The following is a 17673-nucleotide window of genomic DNA, read 5'->3' as shown; positions in this document are numbered from 1 at the left end:
AAGTTCCTTAAAGGCAGGAATTGTGTTATTTTTCATTATTGTCTTCTTACCACTTAGCATGGAGACTTGCACATGGCACATAATAGACAAAGTCTGTGACATACACACTTCAAGCATCGTTGTTTCCATTTTATAGATGAGGAAACTGAGGCCCAGGCAGGTTGTTCATGGTCACACAGCTAGCAAGTGTCAAAGCTCTAAGTGAGCCCAGGTAACCTGATTCCAGACCCATAATTTTCCAATTAAATCACAAAGCATCTCAGTTATCTCATCTATAAAAAGGGGATAATGATACTTGCTTTGCTTGCCTCACAAGGTTGTTCTGAAGCTCTGATATTTTATACTCAGGTATTTATTTCAGTACTTCATTGATGTGGGTCCCCCTCCTGCCATTGCATAGTGAAGCCTCTCCACCCCTTCTCATTCATCTTCTATAATTCTTGTTCATGTCCTTCCATAAATCCTCTACAACTTGCTGAATGATGATATAGTGCTATGTAAATGTAAGTTATTACTATTATTATTCTGTAATTTCAATGTAAATTGTGTAGCATAGTGGATATAATGCTATACTTATGAGTCAGGAAGAACCTAGATTCAAATCCTGCCTCTGTCACTCAATAAACTGTATGACCATGGGCAAGTCACTTACTCTCTCTAAGCCATAGGCAGTCCTCTAAGATTCATCAGCTAACTTACATTCAGATTCTGATCTATTCTGGTGGATAGAGTTCCCAGAACAACAAAATCATAATACATTCATTGATATATGGACCTAATATTATTAAGTGTTGCCAAATAACATTGATAATTTACTATTTTATTAAGATTGAAAGTAATCAAAATATGATATGCAAAGAGGAAAAAAATTGATGTTACCAAAGTTGCCCCCCATGGAAAGAGAAGTAATAAATTCAGTAGCATTGTAGATTTAGAGTTGGAAAGGACCAGAGAGCTTATCTAATCCAACTGCTTCACTTTCTACATCATTTAAAATCCAAAAATTATTTGCTCATAGGTGTTATGGGATTACAAGATAAGGCCATTTAATGAAGGCAGAGTCTTATCAGATGTTCAAGCTTAGTCCTGTGCTAGATAACATTTTTTATCAGTGACCTATCAAATGTGTGAATAACGCCAAACTCAGGATAGCTAACAACAGAAGACAGTCATGATTTTTTTTAAAAAGTCAGTTATGACAGGCTAGAACATTGGGTAAAATGTAATAAGATGGAAAATTCTGTGGTCCTGATTCTATAAAAATAAATGTTAATAGACCTAAATGTAAAGTCTTACATTTAAGTTAAAAACAAACAAACAACTTTGGAAATCTAAGATAAGGAAGTCTGACTAGATCATAGTTCATCTGGAAAAGGTCTAGGGGCTTTAGTAGGTTTAATATAAGGCAGCCATGAGCTGACATCCAGGAAAGATAATGCAGTTTTAGGCTACATTAAGAGAAGCCCAGCTTCCAGAAATATGGAGGTGGTAATCCTACTACCCTCTGCCCTGGTCAGACCACAAATGAAGTAATGGTACCCCATTTAAGAAACAACATGAATACGCTAGAGAATGTCCAGAAGAGGACAGACAAGATGGTGACAGGCCTTGAGTTCATGTCAAACAAAGCTTGGTCAAAAGAGCAGAGTATGTTTAGCCTAGAAAACAGAAGACTTAGGGGAACATAACAAATGATCTCAAATATTTAAAGAGCTGCCTGCCATAGGCGAGGCAGATTAGATTTGTTCTGTTTGGCCTTATTTGTCCTGATTGGCAGTCAGAACCAGGATCAGTGGGTAGAAGTTGTGAAAAAATCAAATTTAGGCTCGATGTGAAGAAAATCTTCACAACAATTGGAACTATCCAAAAGTGAAATGGACTGCCTTAGGAAGTGGTGTGTTTTCTTCCCATCTGGAAGTCTTGAAACAAAAGCTTGTCAGTACATTGTAGAATGGATTCTTATTCAGGGATGGATTACACTAGATGTCCTCTGAAGTCCCCTCTAACTCAGAGATTCTGTGATGCTTGTTTTTGTAACTTAAATAAGTACCCAGAAATATCTTTCTAGGACAGAATATTATCGTCATCGTGGCCGGAGCAAACTTGCTGTTGAATTCAGATGACCTGAGGAAGGCAGCTGATATCATTAGCAGAGCCAAAGTAATTATCTGCCAGCTAGAAATATCTCCAGCTACATCTCTGGAAGCCCTGACAATGGCCCACAAGAGCGGAGGTAATTTTACACATTTGTCATTCTTTCTATGAAAACATCTCTCTCATGGTAGCTTAAAATTAGCTTTTTTAATAGGCAACTTTATTTTGATTTTGATCTCTTTAACAATTTTTCACAGCAAACTACTGTGCCTTCTTATATCCACTTGGCTTTACATTTGTCTTTTAGTTTTAGCAAATGTTAGGGAACTTTACAAATATGGTGAAAACCGAGCCATCTGGCTCAGTACCAGTCACAGAGCTCTAAAAACTAGCATGTCAGATGTCCCCCAATACAAACCCTCAGCCCAGTTCCCAGGCCTAATGCCAGGACTTACTTGAATCACCACTGAAGCAGCCCAACATAAACAGTTTCTGGTGATGTTATTTTAGCTTAGAGAATCTGGAAGTGAATCTTGTCACATAAACGTGTATGGTAACGGCACAGTCACCATTTGATAAACACCTTCAGAAGCTAGAGAGTCGTTCTCATTCGGGTCTGTAAAAGTTCCAAACCTTTTCTGCAACAGAAGGTTTATTTTCAAAATTTCAGAATTTTTGTGAAGTTTTTATTTTTCATGCAGTTTATTTTTGTGTATTTGGGAATATTTTTAGCTTTGGGAACTTCATGTAGGGCATTCTTGTTTCCCCAAATGGGCTCTTGATTAGTACTTTACCTCCTCTCCTTCAGCTTCAATAGCTAGATATCATTGAGTGCTTACTTTGTGCCAGGTCCCGTGCTAAGTGCTGAGAATATAACTATAAGCAAACAAGGCAGTCCCTGCCCTCAAGAAGCTTTCATTCTAATGAAGGAAGGCAGCTCATAAAAGGGAACTAATACCTTTCTCACTCTGAGTGTTATGCCTCTTTTAATACAGCCTTAGATCCTACTAACATTTTTTGGCTGCTATATCACAGTCGGCTCATCAAGCTGTCAGTCCACTCAGACCCCCAGATCTTTTCCAGATGAACTGTCCAAGAACATTTCCTCCATCTTGTATTTGTGAAATCGATATCTGGAACCCAAGTTTGGGGCCATATATGTATCACATCTTATTGATTTGGCCCGCCGCTCCAGTCTATGGAAATTTATGTTGGATTCCGATTCTGCCGCTCATTGTGTTAGCTAGTCCTGCTAGCCTTGTTTTACCACCAAGTGAATAAGCATCTCATCCATGCCTTCATCCAAGTCATTGGGGAAAAAAGGATTAAAAGGCACGAAGCCATGGAGAGATGGATCCCTGGAGCGCTCTGCAAGAGACTTCCATCCAGACTGACATCAAGCAACTGTTCTTTGAGCACAGTCATTCAAACAGTTCCTAGACCACCTCATAGACCATCATCCTTTATAGCATGATCAGCTTCATCCAACCTTATTTCACATTACTTTCCTTCACATACTTTGTTTTCACCAGACTGGGCTATGATCTGGCCACTGAGCTTTTTACCCAATCTTCTACTTTCTTAGATGTACATAGTCCATCCCCCAGGCCTGAATTGCACTCCCTCCTGTCATGTTCCTTAACTATGCTCAAGGATCAGTTTAGGGGATATCTTCTTCGTGAAGCTTTCCTTTGCTTTCCTCCTCACATTACCTTGGCTTATATTTTTCTATGAACATGTTGTGTCCTCTCAGTTAGAATGCTTTCCTGTAAGCTCCTAGAGGCCTGGAAATGTTTTATTTCGGGCTTTGTATCCCCAGAACCTAGCACAGTGTCTGGCACCTCAAAGAAGCTTCATGAATATTGGTTGAATTGAATTTCCAAATGCTTTGCTGAAATTTAGGTAAGCTATGTATCTAAGGGTTGATTGCCCTTATACTATATTTATTATATACTATACTATATTTCTTTGGTATCCCGCTATTCTCACCAGTCTAGTAACCCTGTTCAGTAAAGAAAATGAAGTGAGTCTGGCATGACCAATTCTTGATGAAAGCATGCTGACTCTCTTTACTCACATCTGCTTCTCCAGGGGTTCCTAAGGTTTCTTAAATGGTGGAGAAATTAAGAGGACCAAAAAGATACCATTTCAAGGTCTCCCCTGATTCATATTTAAAAATGCATAGTATCCAAATGCCCAACACTACACAACTCTTTTATTCTGTTGCAGTGAAGACCCTGTTTAACCCTGCTCCTGCCACAGCTGACCTTGACGCCCAGTTCTATGCCATTTCGGATATATTTTGCTGCAATGAAAGTGAGGTAATATAGTAAGAGGGCCTGATCACTCCATGACAAGCGAAGAACCGTTTTCTTCAGGGATAAAGTACAGGGACAGAACTAAGTGGTAATAGTCACTCTGTCGTTCGATCACTTTGTTCATTTCTGGGGCAAAGTTGGCAGTGAATGTCTTAGCTATAAATGGGGATGATAACACCTGCCTCCCAGAGTTGTAATGAAGATTTAATGATGAGTAGACACTATATCAATCCTTATTCAAAATATCCATAAGTCTATTTAGATCTGCCACTTACTAGGAATTTTAAAAACAAAACCTAAATTCTGCTACCTTTCAAACAAAAACCTTCCTGAGTTTGAACTCTATCCTAATATAGGAGTACACAGCACATGCTGTCCAGGTCCTAGTGGCTGGTCCTCACTGACCCCACAGGTTATTCTCCCTCCTTTCTCGAGGAGCTTAGTACTTGGCTCACAACCTTCCTCTGCACACTAAACTCTTTTTGAGGCACTCTCTCTTTTCCTCAGTTTTGTATCATCATCCCCATTCTCTTCTCTTTAGCTCCAGCTTTAAAGGAGAACATACTCCTTTCCTTTGCTAATACCAGTCCCTCTCTTGTTCCTTTGATCCCATCTCCTCTGTTACTCTCCAGGATATTACTCCTTTGATCATACCACCCCTCTCTCTACTTTTTTATCTTTCCTTATTCACTGACTCTTGCCTTAAAAACAGACCTAGATCTCCCTCGTTCTCAAAAAAAAAAAACTTTCACTTGATCCTAGCATCATCTCAAGTAGTCATTCTATTTCTCTGCTCATTTCACAACCAAACTCCTAGAGAAAGCTGTCCTTACTTTCCTGTACCATACCGCCCTCACTTCCCAACGCCCATACAACCTGTTTTCCTACCAATGACTTATTCATTGGTAAATGCAGTCACCATTGACCATTTTTCATTGACCTATTCTCTCTTTATGCTTTTTCTCAGTAATCTCATTAACTCCCATGAATTTAACCATTACTTCTGTTGACAATTCTTACATCTGCTCCTTCCTGGATTTGCTGTCCTTCCCACAAAACCTCCTCCTCTTCCTAACTTCCCTATTTGTTTGGAATGCAGTCCTACCTTTTGTGTCACTTTAATTACAACCCCAGAGTTATCCTTGACTCTTCTCTCTACCTTCCCCCTTATATCCAGTCAATTCTACCTTCACAAAACTTCTCAAATCCATTTCTTCTCTCCCTAACCCACATCACAGCCAGCCTCGTCCCTCATCACCCATTGCCTGAACTATTACATTCCCTCTTCATTGGTCTCTGCCTCCAGTGTATCTCATCTCTAATCCAGACTTGGTACATCTGCCAAGCTGACATTTCTGAAGCCAGATCTGCCTGTGCTACTTCTTTGCTCAGAAAGTTCCACTGGCTTCCTTTTGCTTCTAGAATAAAATGCAGACTCCTGTGTTTGCCTTTTAAAGCCCTTCACCATCTGGCGCCTGGCTGCTTACCTTTCTAGGCTTATTGCACATCACTTTCCTTCACGCCTGCTTTCTTTCAGCCAACCTAGCGTACTTGATGCTTGCCATACATAAGATTCTATCTGATGTCTTCATGACTTTGCACAGGTCGACAAGGCACTCTCTTCTCCCATCTGCCAAAGCTCATCTGCAGACTTCTAAGAGGCCTCCCTAGATGCTAGTTTCCTACCTCCAAAATTACTTTGTAGCTACCTTGTATTTATTATTTTGTAGTTACTTTTCTCTACTCATATTTCTCTCCCAATAGGATGTAAGCCTCTTGGGAAGGGAATACTTCATTTTTATCTTCATATTCATAGCACCTCACACAGTGCCTGGAATGTAGTAGGCACCTAATAAATGCTTGTTAAACTTTGTGTTGATGTTAGTAAGCTTTTGGTTATATCTTTGTATCCCCAGCATGTAGTAGAGAAACTTGTACAGGTTTAATAAATACTTAATATTAAAATACTTAATGTGCTTAATAAATACTTGTTGATTTATAATTCTTTTTTTTTTTTTTGCTTTTTTTTGGAGGGCAGTTGGGGTTAAGTGACTTGCCCAAGGTCACATGGTGAGTTTTGTATCAAGTGTCTGGGGCTGGATTTTAACTCAGGTCTTCCTGACTCCAGGGCCAGTGCTCTATTCAGTGCACTGCCTAGCCGCCCCTGATTTATAATTCTTTACTTCCCTTATTTACAATTTCATTCATCTCCCAGGAAACAGAAATCAAAGAAGTATACAGGAATGGGCTTCATTCTGAGCAACAAGAACTGCTTAGTGATGTGGAAGCAATAAGAACCTTGGGAGGAGGCAGCCAAATAATTTTGTGCCTAATTCTGTTTCTCACTGACCGTTCTGTGATAAGGCCAGCTCTGCCCGTCAGAGAAGATCACTCTCTTCACCCATGATTCTAAGTTCGGACCAGTCTTACTAGTGGCCATGAGCCTCAGTGATGGATACCTTCATTTCCTGGACCCTCTCAGGACCACAGCACCTCTTTCTGCTTTTCAGAAGCAGACTCCTCCTCTCCGCTTGGTTGAAAACTTTTACCATATTCTCCTGCTCCCTCTTCCTCCCTTCCCAGCCCCACTAAATTGCTGCTTTTCCTCTTTGGATCCTGTGTTCCCTCTAGACCTTTGTAGTTCATATGACACATTGTACCTTTGAGGTCCAGGCTACTGCTCAGTGTAGGTGAAGTTCCCTGACATGCCAGTTCTTCTAAGTCTCTGGGCCTGCACAGACTGAGCATCCTGCCAGGCCATATCTAGGCCACAGTAGGGCTGTCTCCATCCTCTTTTCTGCCTACCAACCTCCCTTTCCTCTGTCTTATTGAAGTTCTGTCTTTTTATCTGTCAACAGCCTCTAGGTGCACACGTTTCACTGTTAAGATTTCATACGTATTCAGGTTTTTCTCCAGGCCCACCTGTACCTAGTATTTCTGTGTCTCTGCCCAGCTCTGAGTCCTCATTTGCTGCTCATCTGTGTCTGCTTCTTGATATGCCCTCATTGGTTTTAAAAGCCAAATCTAAGGACTAGCTTGAGTGTATGAACTCACTTTATTGTGCTCTGAACTCAGTAATGCTGCTGCCACACCAGTAAAGCAGGAAGGCCTCTTCACACTTCAGCCTGGAGATAGGAGAGAGGGACAAACATGGTGCCTCTAGATGGAAGCCATAGTAGGTGCTTAATAAACACTTGTTGATTGAGTGATTAATTGGTTGATTTTAAAGGAAATATCACAGGAGTGCCCTTTGCCCTCTATGCCACTATAGCCTTATAAATAGTTAAATAGCATTTTTCCCAAAATCATTAGCTCAGCCAGCACCAGGACTGTATCCCTGAGTCCTCCTGGTACCTAACCTGGGACTGAGTTTCTTCTCTATATGCTGGGATTATTTTGAAGCCTTAATTAGACAGTTGTAGGCTTAGAATAAATGTCTGACTGCAATACCCAAGCCTATGTGAGATCATGTGCTACACATGCAGCATGGCCCTGACCTAATACAGCACCAAGAAGCCATATGGCTTTTTTATACTTGTAAATGGGGATTGCCTCCCTCCCTTCCTTAGTTCTCCTCTCATAGTTTTCCATAAAAACTGAAATGATCTTAAAGAAATCTCCCCATCCCAATTTGTATTATTACTGAAATCTGAATAAATTCATTTGGTAAACTACAGGCATCTAGTCCCCATGGAATCATGTGATTTTAGAGTTAGAAAGTACTAGATATCATCTAGTCCAACTTCCCACTCCATGCAAGGAATCCTCCACATAACACAGGAATATCTGGGTATACATTCCATTTGACACTTACTGTATATATCACTTAATTAATCTACTTCTCAGTTTCATCATCTATAAAAAGGGGATAATTAAACCTGTAGTATCTTGTGAGATTCAAATAAGAGAATATAAAGGGTATCCCAAAAGCTTAAGCTATTAAAATTTAAAACTGCACTATGATTTTTGGGACACCCTGTATATTTGTAGGTGTGTATTTTAAAAATTCTAAAGTGCTACATAATTATCAGTTACTACTATTATGATTATGCATATAAAGTATTTTGTAAAACTTTTAAAGCACTGTATAAATGTCATTTTGTTCTCACCTATAATCTACAAGGTAATCCAGCCTCCGTAGCATCACCACTTCACTTTTGTCAAGAGTCTTAAAACCAAATCAATTAAAAGGAATAGAAACAGTTTTCTAATAAAACAACTTCAGATAAATTGGCACAAATTACCTATTAATGACTTTACTTTCCTGTTTGATTTCTAGGCTGAGATTTTAACTGGGCTTACAATTAGTAGCCCTGCAGCAGCTGGAAAGGCTGGATCGGTGCTGATAGAAAGGGGTTGCAAGATAGTCATCATTACTTTGGGTGCTGAAGGATGTGTGTTTGTATCAGCTGAAGAACCTGGACCAAAGCATATTCCCACACAGAAGGTCCTCAAGCCTGTGGATACTACGGTATGTTTTGAGATTTAAGAAAACTCTTTTTTTTTAGCACTTTGGGTAAAAAATAATTTAGTAACAAATTAGTACATTTTAATTTTAGAGTGAGGATATGAAGGCCCAGGGAGCCAGTGGGGTAGAATGGCAGGATTAGTGAACAAATTAGAAGACTTGGATTCTAATCCAGTGATCCAACCAATCCTTCTTCACAATTCTCTGAACTTCTGTTTTCTTTTTTTTAAGGGAGAAGCCTGGGTAATTGGGGTTAAGTGACTTGCCCAAGGTCACACAGCTAGTGTTAAATGTCTGAGGTCGGATTTGAACTCAGAACCTCCTGACACCAGGGCCAGTGTTCTCTTCACTGTGCTACCTAGCTGCCCCTGAACCTCTGTTTTCTAATAAAAATCTATAAACTGGCAAATCTGCCACACCCACACACTCTTTTAAAATGTCTATCTCACAGATAGTTTAAAAAAAAAAAAAAAGATTGCTTGGTCACCAGAAATAATGGGAAAGAAAGGACTTAGAAACTTTGATTTTAAGGACTGAGGATTATTTTGTATTTTTCTTTGTTTCATGAGTTGCCTTGGCCAAACCCTTTAACCAATTAGTAGATAATATAAAAGTGATAAGCTCCAACACACCTCAGGCCACAGTCAGTCTCTGACTCTATGCTAGAAACATGCCCTAACTCTTACCCTCCTGGGACGATAGCATTTGGGGACTCGTGGCTACCTCCAAGACAAAATGAGGCATTAAATTACTTTCATTCCTCAGATGTTTCCTTCTAGTAATAGGAACATAAAACAGTTCATCTTCATCAACCTGTAATAGAAGAAGAAAGTGACCAAGGAGTTCCCCCTATTACAAAGTCTATAAAATCCCATTTCTTCAACTGAAGAATAACAGTGGTTTAGAAAAAGCCAGCAGGTTGAGTGAATCCCTGTAGCAAATGTCACAGTATTTGTACCAAGGTACTTCAGTGAATATTTGTCGTTTTTTTCCTCCTGTGATCTTTTTATTCTTAATGGAGATTCTCTTTGTAACTTACCTATATTCATTGTCTTCAAAAATACCTTCCATTCCCTCCATGGCAAAAGAAGCCATATTCCTTCTCTCTGACTTTGGGTCTTGTAAGCAGCAAGCATGACTGTTTTATCATCAGCTGGCGCTGAGCAATGGAAAGACGGAGAAGGCTTAGGATGTCAGCCTGCCTTTCCAAGCCTGTCCTGCACAGCTGGGGCTGTGTTCTCCTTCCTCTTCTTGATTGGTATTTCAGCAGGCACTTGTTATGCATAAAGGCTACTCTTGGTCTTTTATAAAACAGTGTAACACCAGATCAGAGCGTGTCCACTGCAGTAGCAGTTCTAGCTTGTGTGAAATGATTCGAGAACTTAAAGGTGAATATCAAACTATAATAGCTCTGCTCAAAAGGTTAGTCTCTCTCCTTCCCATTCTTTTTCTTTTCTCCTTCGTTTATTTTAAAACAATATCTCCATTTCCCGACTCTTTGTCCCTTTGCACTGGATGTCCCTTAACTGGCATGCCCTCCATCCTCACCTCCACCTCGGCTTCCTTAAACACTCAGCTCAAACCTCACCTTCTTCAAGAAGTCTTTCCCCATCTCTGTTTTGCCCCCTCCCCTACTGCTAGAGCCTTCCCTCAGAGATCATCTCCCATTTACATCTGTGTTTATCTTGTATGTAAATAGTTGTTTGCATGTTTTCTTTCCCATTAAAATGTGAGCTCTTTAAGGGCAGGGACCTTGTTTTCTTCTTTCTTTGTATTCTCAGCATTTAGCATAGTGTCTGATTCATGGTAAATGCTTGCTAACTGATTAAAGATATGGACACTACAGATAGGGGTTGTCTATGTTTAGTACAGACAATCGGCAGCCTTTCTTCCTCTCCTTCCCAATTTTACTACTTCCATTATGTTCACAGTCAATAAATATGATTATTTATAATATAGAGAGGGCATTTTTCTTTGTAGAATCTTAGCATTAGATCATCCAGTTCAAACACTGCCTGAAGCATAAATATTCCCTCGTATGTCCCCAGCAAGCTATCATCCAACACCCCATGAATGAAACCTTCACCATATCCTTGGCAAGTGTGTCTACTACCCAGTTCAGTAGCTATTTTTTGAATGCCTACTATTTTCAAGGTACAGTCCCTTTTACTCAGCTGCCTGAAAGAATTCTAGTCATTGGACAAATAGATGTTCTCTTGACCAGGAGAAGGAATTCTTTAGAAGTCTCAACCATTCTTTGCCAAGGTTATTTCTGTTTGTGTCCTACAAGTCTACCTGAGTTATGTGGAATGGCTGTTATCTTTGTAGAGTATCTCTCTTCACCTCTCTCGGTAAGATCTTCAGATAGGTCCTTTCTGACCTAGGAGTGATAGGGCAGATGTGGAAGGAGACATGCATTAAACTGTGTAATTTTGTCTCCGAATTACTGTAGATATCTATAGGACCTCAGCAGCCAGGATGATAACAAGAACATGGTCAATCTTTACACTCTCACATCCTGATTTGGGTAAGAGAAGCACCATAAGAAGGCATCTCAGCTACCCTGGAGCCTAGAAGAACACAGTAACCTCTCTTGGCCCTTATAACCCCCAGATGCTTTGGAAAACTCCAGTTTTAATCCTGCAACATGTAGTTCTATATGGCTTCTCTTAGAGCTAGAAGATAATAAAGGCTTTCAAAGCTCCCAGGACAGGGCTAGAGTGACTGCTCACAACATATATATCATCAAGTCTGCTACCAAATACCTGCTTAAGAAATTCCCATTTCACTGAAACCAGCCTCCTGGAGAGTCATTAGAGAGGAACTGGCCTTCCCCTCAAGTCACCAGAATAGTTAAGGAGCATCTCTTTGAGACTTGTGCTAAGGAATTAGTCTTCCTACCTCTTTTCCCCTTTCCAATCCACCCTATGTACTGCAGCCAGATAAATCTTCTGGAAACACTGACTTAGCCAAGTCACTTCTCAATGCAAAAATAAGAACATTTCACATTTATATAAGTTCTTATTTATTTATAAATTTATGTGGATGTTTCTGTATTTTGTTTATTTACACGTTTCATAAAACATATCTTTGTTCGTGTCTTCTTTTCTGCCTAGAATTCTGTTCTTCCCATCTCTGCCTTTTGAAATCCTACTCATCTCTCAAGGGCTGGTCAAATGTCATTTTTGTCAGCCAGAAGTATTCTCTCCCTCCTCTCAACTGCTACAGCAATTATTATTTACACCAATCATGCAACACCAGTTATATGATGTAGTGTTGTTATCTGTGTCATCTCTGCTATTAGAATATAAGCTCCTAGAGAGCAACCACTAGATGCACTACCACACTATTGTATTAAATTATTATTTTTAAGATACAACACCAACAACAGTATCTTCAAATAAGAACCTAATGTATCACCATTTTCAAGTTGTGATTTTTCCACAAGTCACTTCAATACTGCTAATGCTTAATCTAGGACAGTCTAGCAAGTATTTTATTTGACAGATACTGTTATAATAAAGCATCTGCATGATTGAATGAATTCTCAGCTTGGGGGTGGGGTGCAGCAGCGTATGTGTGGAGTAGAGGGGATGCTGACAGAAAACAAAGTTGGTTTCTTGGCTTGGAATCTTATGCTTCTCTTTACTGCCAGCATTATGATTTATTCACTGCTCACATTAGTCACTCTCATTGTTAAAATTCTTGCCTATTCTGTACTTAACCAGTCTTTTGTTGTTGTTCAGTCATCTTTCAGTTGTGTCTGACTCTTTGTTACCCCATTTGGGATTTTCTTGGCAGAGATACTAGAGTGGTTTGCCATTTCCTTCTCCAGCTTATTTTACAGATGAGGAAATTGAGGTAAACAGCATTAAGTGACTTGTCCAGGGTCACACAGCTAGGAAGTGTCTGAGGTCAGATTTAAACTCATAAAGATGAGTCTTCTTGACTCCAGTCACTCTATACACTTTGCCACCTCGCTACCCCCACTTAATCAGTTTACCTTTTTGTAAGTATCAGTTTGCCTCTTTATAAGTCTAATATGGATTGGATAATTTGTATGGTTAAATGAGAAATTCCAGTGAAGGAGTCTTTTATCTCTCTGCCAAGACTATAATTAGTCTCAATTGGTTTTTTAATCATCTCTCTTATAGATGCTTTCGACTTTCCTAATAAAAAAAATTATTGATGGTCTGGATGATGGAAACATCTTTAGTTAACGGGCACAATGTCCACTTGAGATATCTGCCCTGTGAAAACCATTTCCTCTTCTACGTCAGTAATTCTGCAGGTTGCTATATTCAATTTTGCCTCAAATGCTAATAGTTGAGTGTACCATTTCTATTTTTGCATCCTTTATTTTTTTCCCAAGTTGGAAGGAAATGGTGGCAGTAACTACAGATGTCCCCAGCTCAGTTTGGAAGACTTGACAGATATGTCTGTTTTCTAATTCTTCGTTGTTCTATGATACTTCACCTCATCATGACAGGGATTTCATGTCCTCATTCTGTCCCTTCACAAATCTGCCATGCAAGAACTTTGTCCTCTCTGTGTTTTAGACTTCATTGAATAAGCAGCCAATTTTCATTAATAGTCTGTACACATGTGAATAGTATTATACTATAATGTTTTTATGCTAGTACAATGTCAATATGAATGTGTGACAGTGTTAATTAACCATGCTCTGGAAGCTCTGTAAAAATTCCTGAGCAGTAAATTAATTTACCCTTTAATAATAATAGCTAGCATTCTCAGCAATACAATGAGCTAAGACAGCTCTGAAGGACTTGTGATGAAAAATGCTGTCCATCCCCGGAGACAGAACTGATGGAGTCTGAATACAGATCGAAGCATACTTTTTTGCTTTCCGTATTTTTCTTGGATTTTTATTTTGGTCTGTGTTTTCTTTTACAACATGACTACTATGGAGATGTTTTATATGACGACACATGTATAACCTATATGAAATTGCTTGCCTTTTCAATGAGGAAGATAGGAAGGGAAGGAGAGAATTTGGAACTCAGTTTTTTTGGGGTTTTTTGCTCTTTGAAGGGGGGAGGGTAGGGCAGTTGGGGTTAAATGACTTGCCCAAGGTCACACAGCTAGTAAGTGTTAAGTGTCTGAGGCCAGATTTGAACTCTGGTCCTCCTGACTCCAGGGCCAGTGCTCTATTCACTTTGCCACCTAGCCACCCCTGGAACTCAGTTTAAAAAAAACAAATGTTGAAAATTATTTTTACATGTAATTGGGGGGAAATAAAATGCTAAAAAAAATTAATAATAGCTAGCAATTATGTAGTGCTTTAAGGTTATCGCATTAGACCCTCACAACAGCCCTGTAAGGTAGATATTATTGATATTATTATCCCCATTTTAGAGATTAAGAGACTGAAGCAGAGAGAGGTAAAGTGACTTGCCCAGGATGACACAGCTAGTCAATGTCAGGTAGGATTTGAACCCAAGGTTTCTTGATGCCAGGCCTAGCCTGCTATCCACCATACCACCTAGCTACCCCTGTACCTCTTCATACAAAAGGATCACTGATAAAATATTCAATAATAACCCCTCTCATAAAAATTCAGCCCACAATGTAAGTCTGCATCTGAAGGGTCATCTGCATTATAACAAATAATTATATGATTTATAAGCAATTTATTGGTAAACAAAAGCCAGGAGCTTTGGGGAAGAGGTAAAAAAGCTTGTTCCTCATGCTTACACAGTTCTTGTCGTGTTACTTGTTAAGTCATGTTACATCTATTTCAATGATTAGAGAGGTAGCGGTGTTGGCATGGCACAGAGCAGCTGTCATATGGTTAGCAGGTAGCACTGATGCTGGCTCAGTAGCTGACCTTAGGGCTCCCGAAACAGAGGGAGCATAACTTGTAACTACAGGTTGGTAAGAAGAGTCACAAGGGCAAAGAGTCATTGTGCACAGTTGAATGGGTGTTTAGTGGTCAGTGTGGGAAGATATAGTTCATTCCATCCTCACTCAGAAAAGCTTAGGATCTCTTTGGGACGTGTCTTCAGAATATGGAAGTTGAAGGACCACATAGGAACAGAACCCACATACATATCCAGATGATGCAACAGACCATAAGGCCTTAGAGAATAGAAGCTGGCTCACCTTCGTATTTGTATACCCCACCGCTAGCACAGTGTCTGGAACACAGCTTTATAAATGCTTCTTGACTAATTTATATTAGTATCAACAAAGGATTACTTTTCTGGCCATGTAACATGACTTCTAGCATCTGTGGGAAAATGTTACATTGTGAAGATGACCATGTTTGGGGAGAAGGAATTGAAGAGAGATTGAAGAAGGGAAAGAGAAGGTCTCAGGCTGAAGGAAGAAAAAGCCCAGAACTGAAGGAGGAAGATTCAAGGAAAGACCTGAGAATAAGGAGGAGGCTGTCTGGGGAGAGAAGCAAAGGAGAAGGGGGTTCTAAGAAGCTGAGGGCAAGAAGAAGGTAGTATATAAGACAAGTAAAAGCTTAGGACAAGAATAGGAAGGGAAATTAGAGGTAACTGGGCAGGGAGGGGCTAAAGAAACACTCATGAGGTAGATGGGGCATGGGGTGAAGGGGATGTTCCACAGTTGAAGATCTTCCCCCCACACAGAAGCAATTCATCACACAGTTCTGCAAAGGAGTTACTAGCAAGAATAACCGACGAGGCTCTCATTTCCAACAAGTGAGAATGAACAATGCAAATTTTGTACTGACCTGAATAAAGTAGAATGTTTTTTTAAAATTAATTTTTATTGATTTCTGTCTCTTACATCTTCATAATTATCCCAAGAATCCCTCCTCTTCCCCCTCCCAGAGAGTCATCCCCAATGACAAATCGTATTTTTTTTAAGAAAGGAGAAAACGTCAGTACAACCAATCAGTACATTGAAAATTCTGAAAATGTTTGCACCTGTGGACCTCCCACCTCCTCAAAGGGGTTGGGTTTGGGATGTCTTCTGTTCTCTTCATTTGAATCCTGCTTGAGCTTTATAATTTTGTTACATTCACTTTTGATTTTTTGATGTATTGTTCTTTCCATTTACATTGTTGTAGTTATTCTGTATATTGTTTTCTTGGCTCTGCTTATTTCACTCTGTATCTGTTCATATAGATTTTTCCATTCTTACAACACAGTAGTATTCCTTTACATTCATGTACCACAATTTGTTTAGCCCTTCCTTAGTTAATGGTTATTTACTTTGTTTCCAACTCTTAGCTATCACAAAAAGTGCTGCTATAAATATTTTGGTGTATTTGAGCACCTTCTTCTTAATGGATGGCTTTCCTGGAATATAAACCCAGTAATGGAGTCTGTGGTTTAAAAAGTATATATTTTAGGGGGCAGCTAGGTGGCCGTGAGCACCAGCCCTGGAGTCAGGAGGACTTGAGTTCAAATATGACCTCAGACACTTAATTACTAGCCATGTGACCTTGGACAAGTCACTTAACCCCAATTGCCCTGCCTTCCCCCCCCTCCAAAAAAAATTATATATTTTAGTCATTTCGTTTGCATAATTCCAAAGGCTTTCCAAAATGGTTGCACCAGTTCACAACTATATCAACAATGTATTAGTGTACCTATCACTCCACAATCCTTCCAACATTGACTGTTGCCATTTTTTGTCATTTTTGCTCATTTATAGAGTTTGAGGGGAACCACAGGGTACTCTCCTATGTTGTAATATAGTCCCACAAAAAAAAGTATTGATTCACCTGGAGGAAAGGTGTCAGCAGGTTCTGTCTGTAATTCCCTCTGTTTACCTCTTCACTGTTACCTCTACCATATTTCTGTCATCATCCCATCTCCTTGTGTATATTTAGAGAGAAGTATCTTCCTGGTCTTTCTTTTGTCAATCTGTTGCAGTTGCTGTCCTCATGTGCTGCATTTTTTCACTCATACCTTTCCATTGTTTGGAGTGTCTGAGAAGCAAATAATCTCTTCCCTTCTGGTTTTCTTTCTAAAAATGTTTCAAATTCTTCTTTATTATTGAACATTCATCTTTTGTCCTACATGGTTAAGCTCATATTTATAGAATAGGTCACCCTGGGAGGCATCCTGAGTTCTGCTGCTCTTTGGAACACATTATTGCATTCCCTCCTCCTTTTTCTAGTGAGTGAAGAATAGTTTTGCATTATTCTCATGTATTTGGAGGTCTTTCTCCTGATGACTTGCAAAACTTGTTTCTGAGTTGAATTGTTAAATTTAATTACTATGTGTCTTAGAGTTTGCAACCTTCAATTTTTTTATGGAGGCCATATGTGAATTCTCTTCTACTATTTCCTTCATTATGACGTTAAGGGTTTTGGTCCTGTTGTGTTCTTCTGGGAAACCAATAATCCTCAGGTTGTTCCTATGCATCCTCTCTCCAAGATCAGTTTGTTGTGGTTGCATAGGGAAAATTTTCTCTTGATGTTATTTTCTTCTAGGTTGTCCTCCCCTTCTATGTATTTGCATTACCAATTTATTATTCTTTTATTTCTTCGGTGAGCTTGTCATTGCAGATTCAAGTTTCTCTATTTTGTTCATTGTTTTTGCTGTACAGGACATAAATGCAACTTTCATAATTCTGATTTCTCTTTTAAACCACTCAAAAACAGCATATTATAGTTATGTGTTCTCCTCACCTTGAACAGGGTCCGTCTCATCAAGTATTAGATTGTTTTCCTTTATTTTGCACTGTTTATTCATAGACGCCTGGGCTCGTTTAGCTCTAGAGGCCATATATATTTCTGATGTTACTGTTTTTCCTGTTGATTTACTTATGTTTAAAGACTTTGAGTTTTCT

The 17673-nt window shown here is 39.3% G+C and overlaps 1 protein-coding gene across 6 annotated transcripts in view; it reads left to right on the top strand.

The window, feature by feature from the left end:
- Positions 1-17673, top strand: part of RBKS (ribokinase) — a 151278-nt gene that overhangs the window by 78508 nt on the left and 55097 nt on the right. For 5 of the 6 annotated variants that reach the window (XR_011165246.1, XM_069072114.1, XM_069072115.1 and 2 more), the window contains exons 5-7: positions 2069-2233; positions 4324-4415; positions 8692-8883. Coding sequence is in view for 5 of the 6 variants with exons in the window: in XM_069072114.1 (XP_068928215.1) it covers positions 2069-2233; positions 4324-4415; positions 8692-8883 (449 nt within the window). In the remaining variant the exon portion in view is untranslated. Of the gene's footprint in view, positions 1-2068; positions 2234-4323; positions 4416-8691; positions 8884-9111; positions 12169-17673 lie in introns of those variants that run through there. The other variant, XM_069072116.1, reaches the window with a different exon arrangement.

Source organism: Petaurus breviceps, unplaced genomic scaffold (genome assembly GCF_028583685.1).
Source record: "Petaurus breviceps papuanus isolate PSGF00001 unplaced genomic scaffold, PetGlider_PUasm1.0 90845, whole genome shotgun sequence".
In the NCBI taxonomy this organism is placed as follows: domain Eukaryota; kingdom Metazoa; phylum Chordata; class Mammalia; order Diprotodontia; family Petauridae; genus Petaurus; species Petaurus breviceps.
Note: the sequence above shows the minus strand (reverse complement) of the source record. Positions and strands in the feature narration are given on the sequence as shown.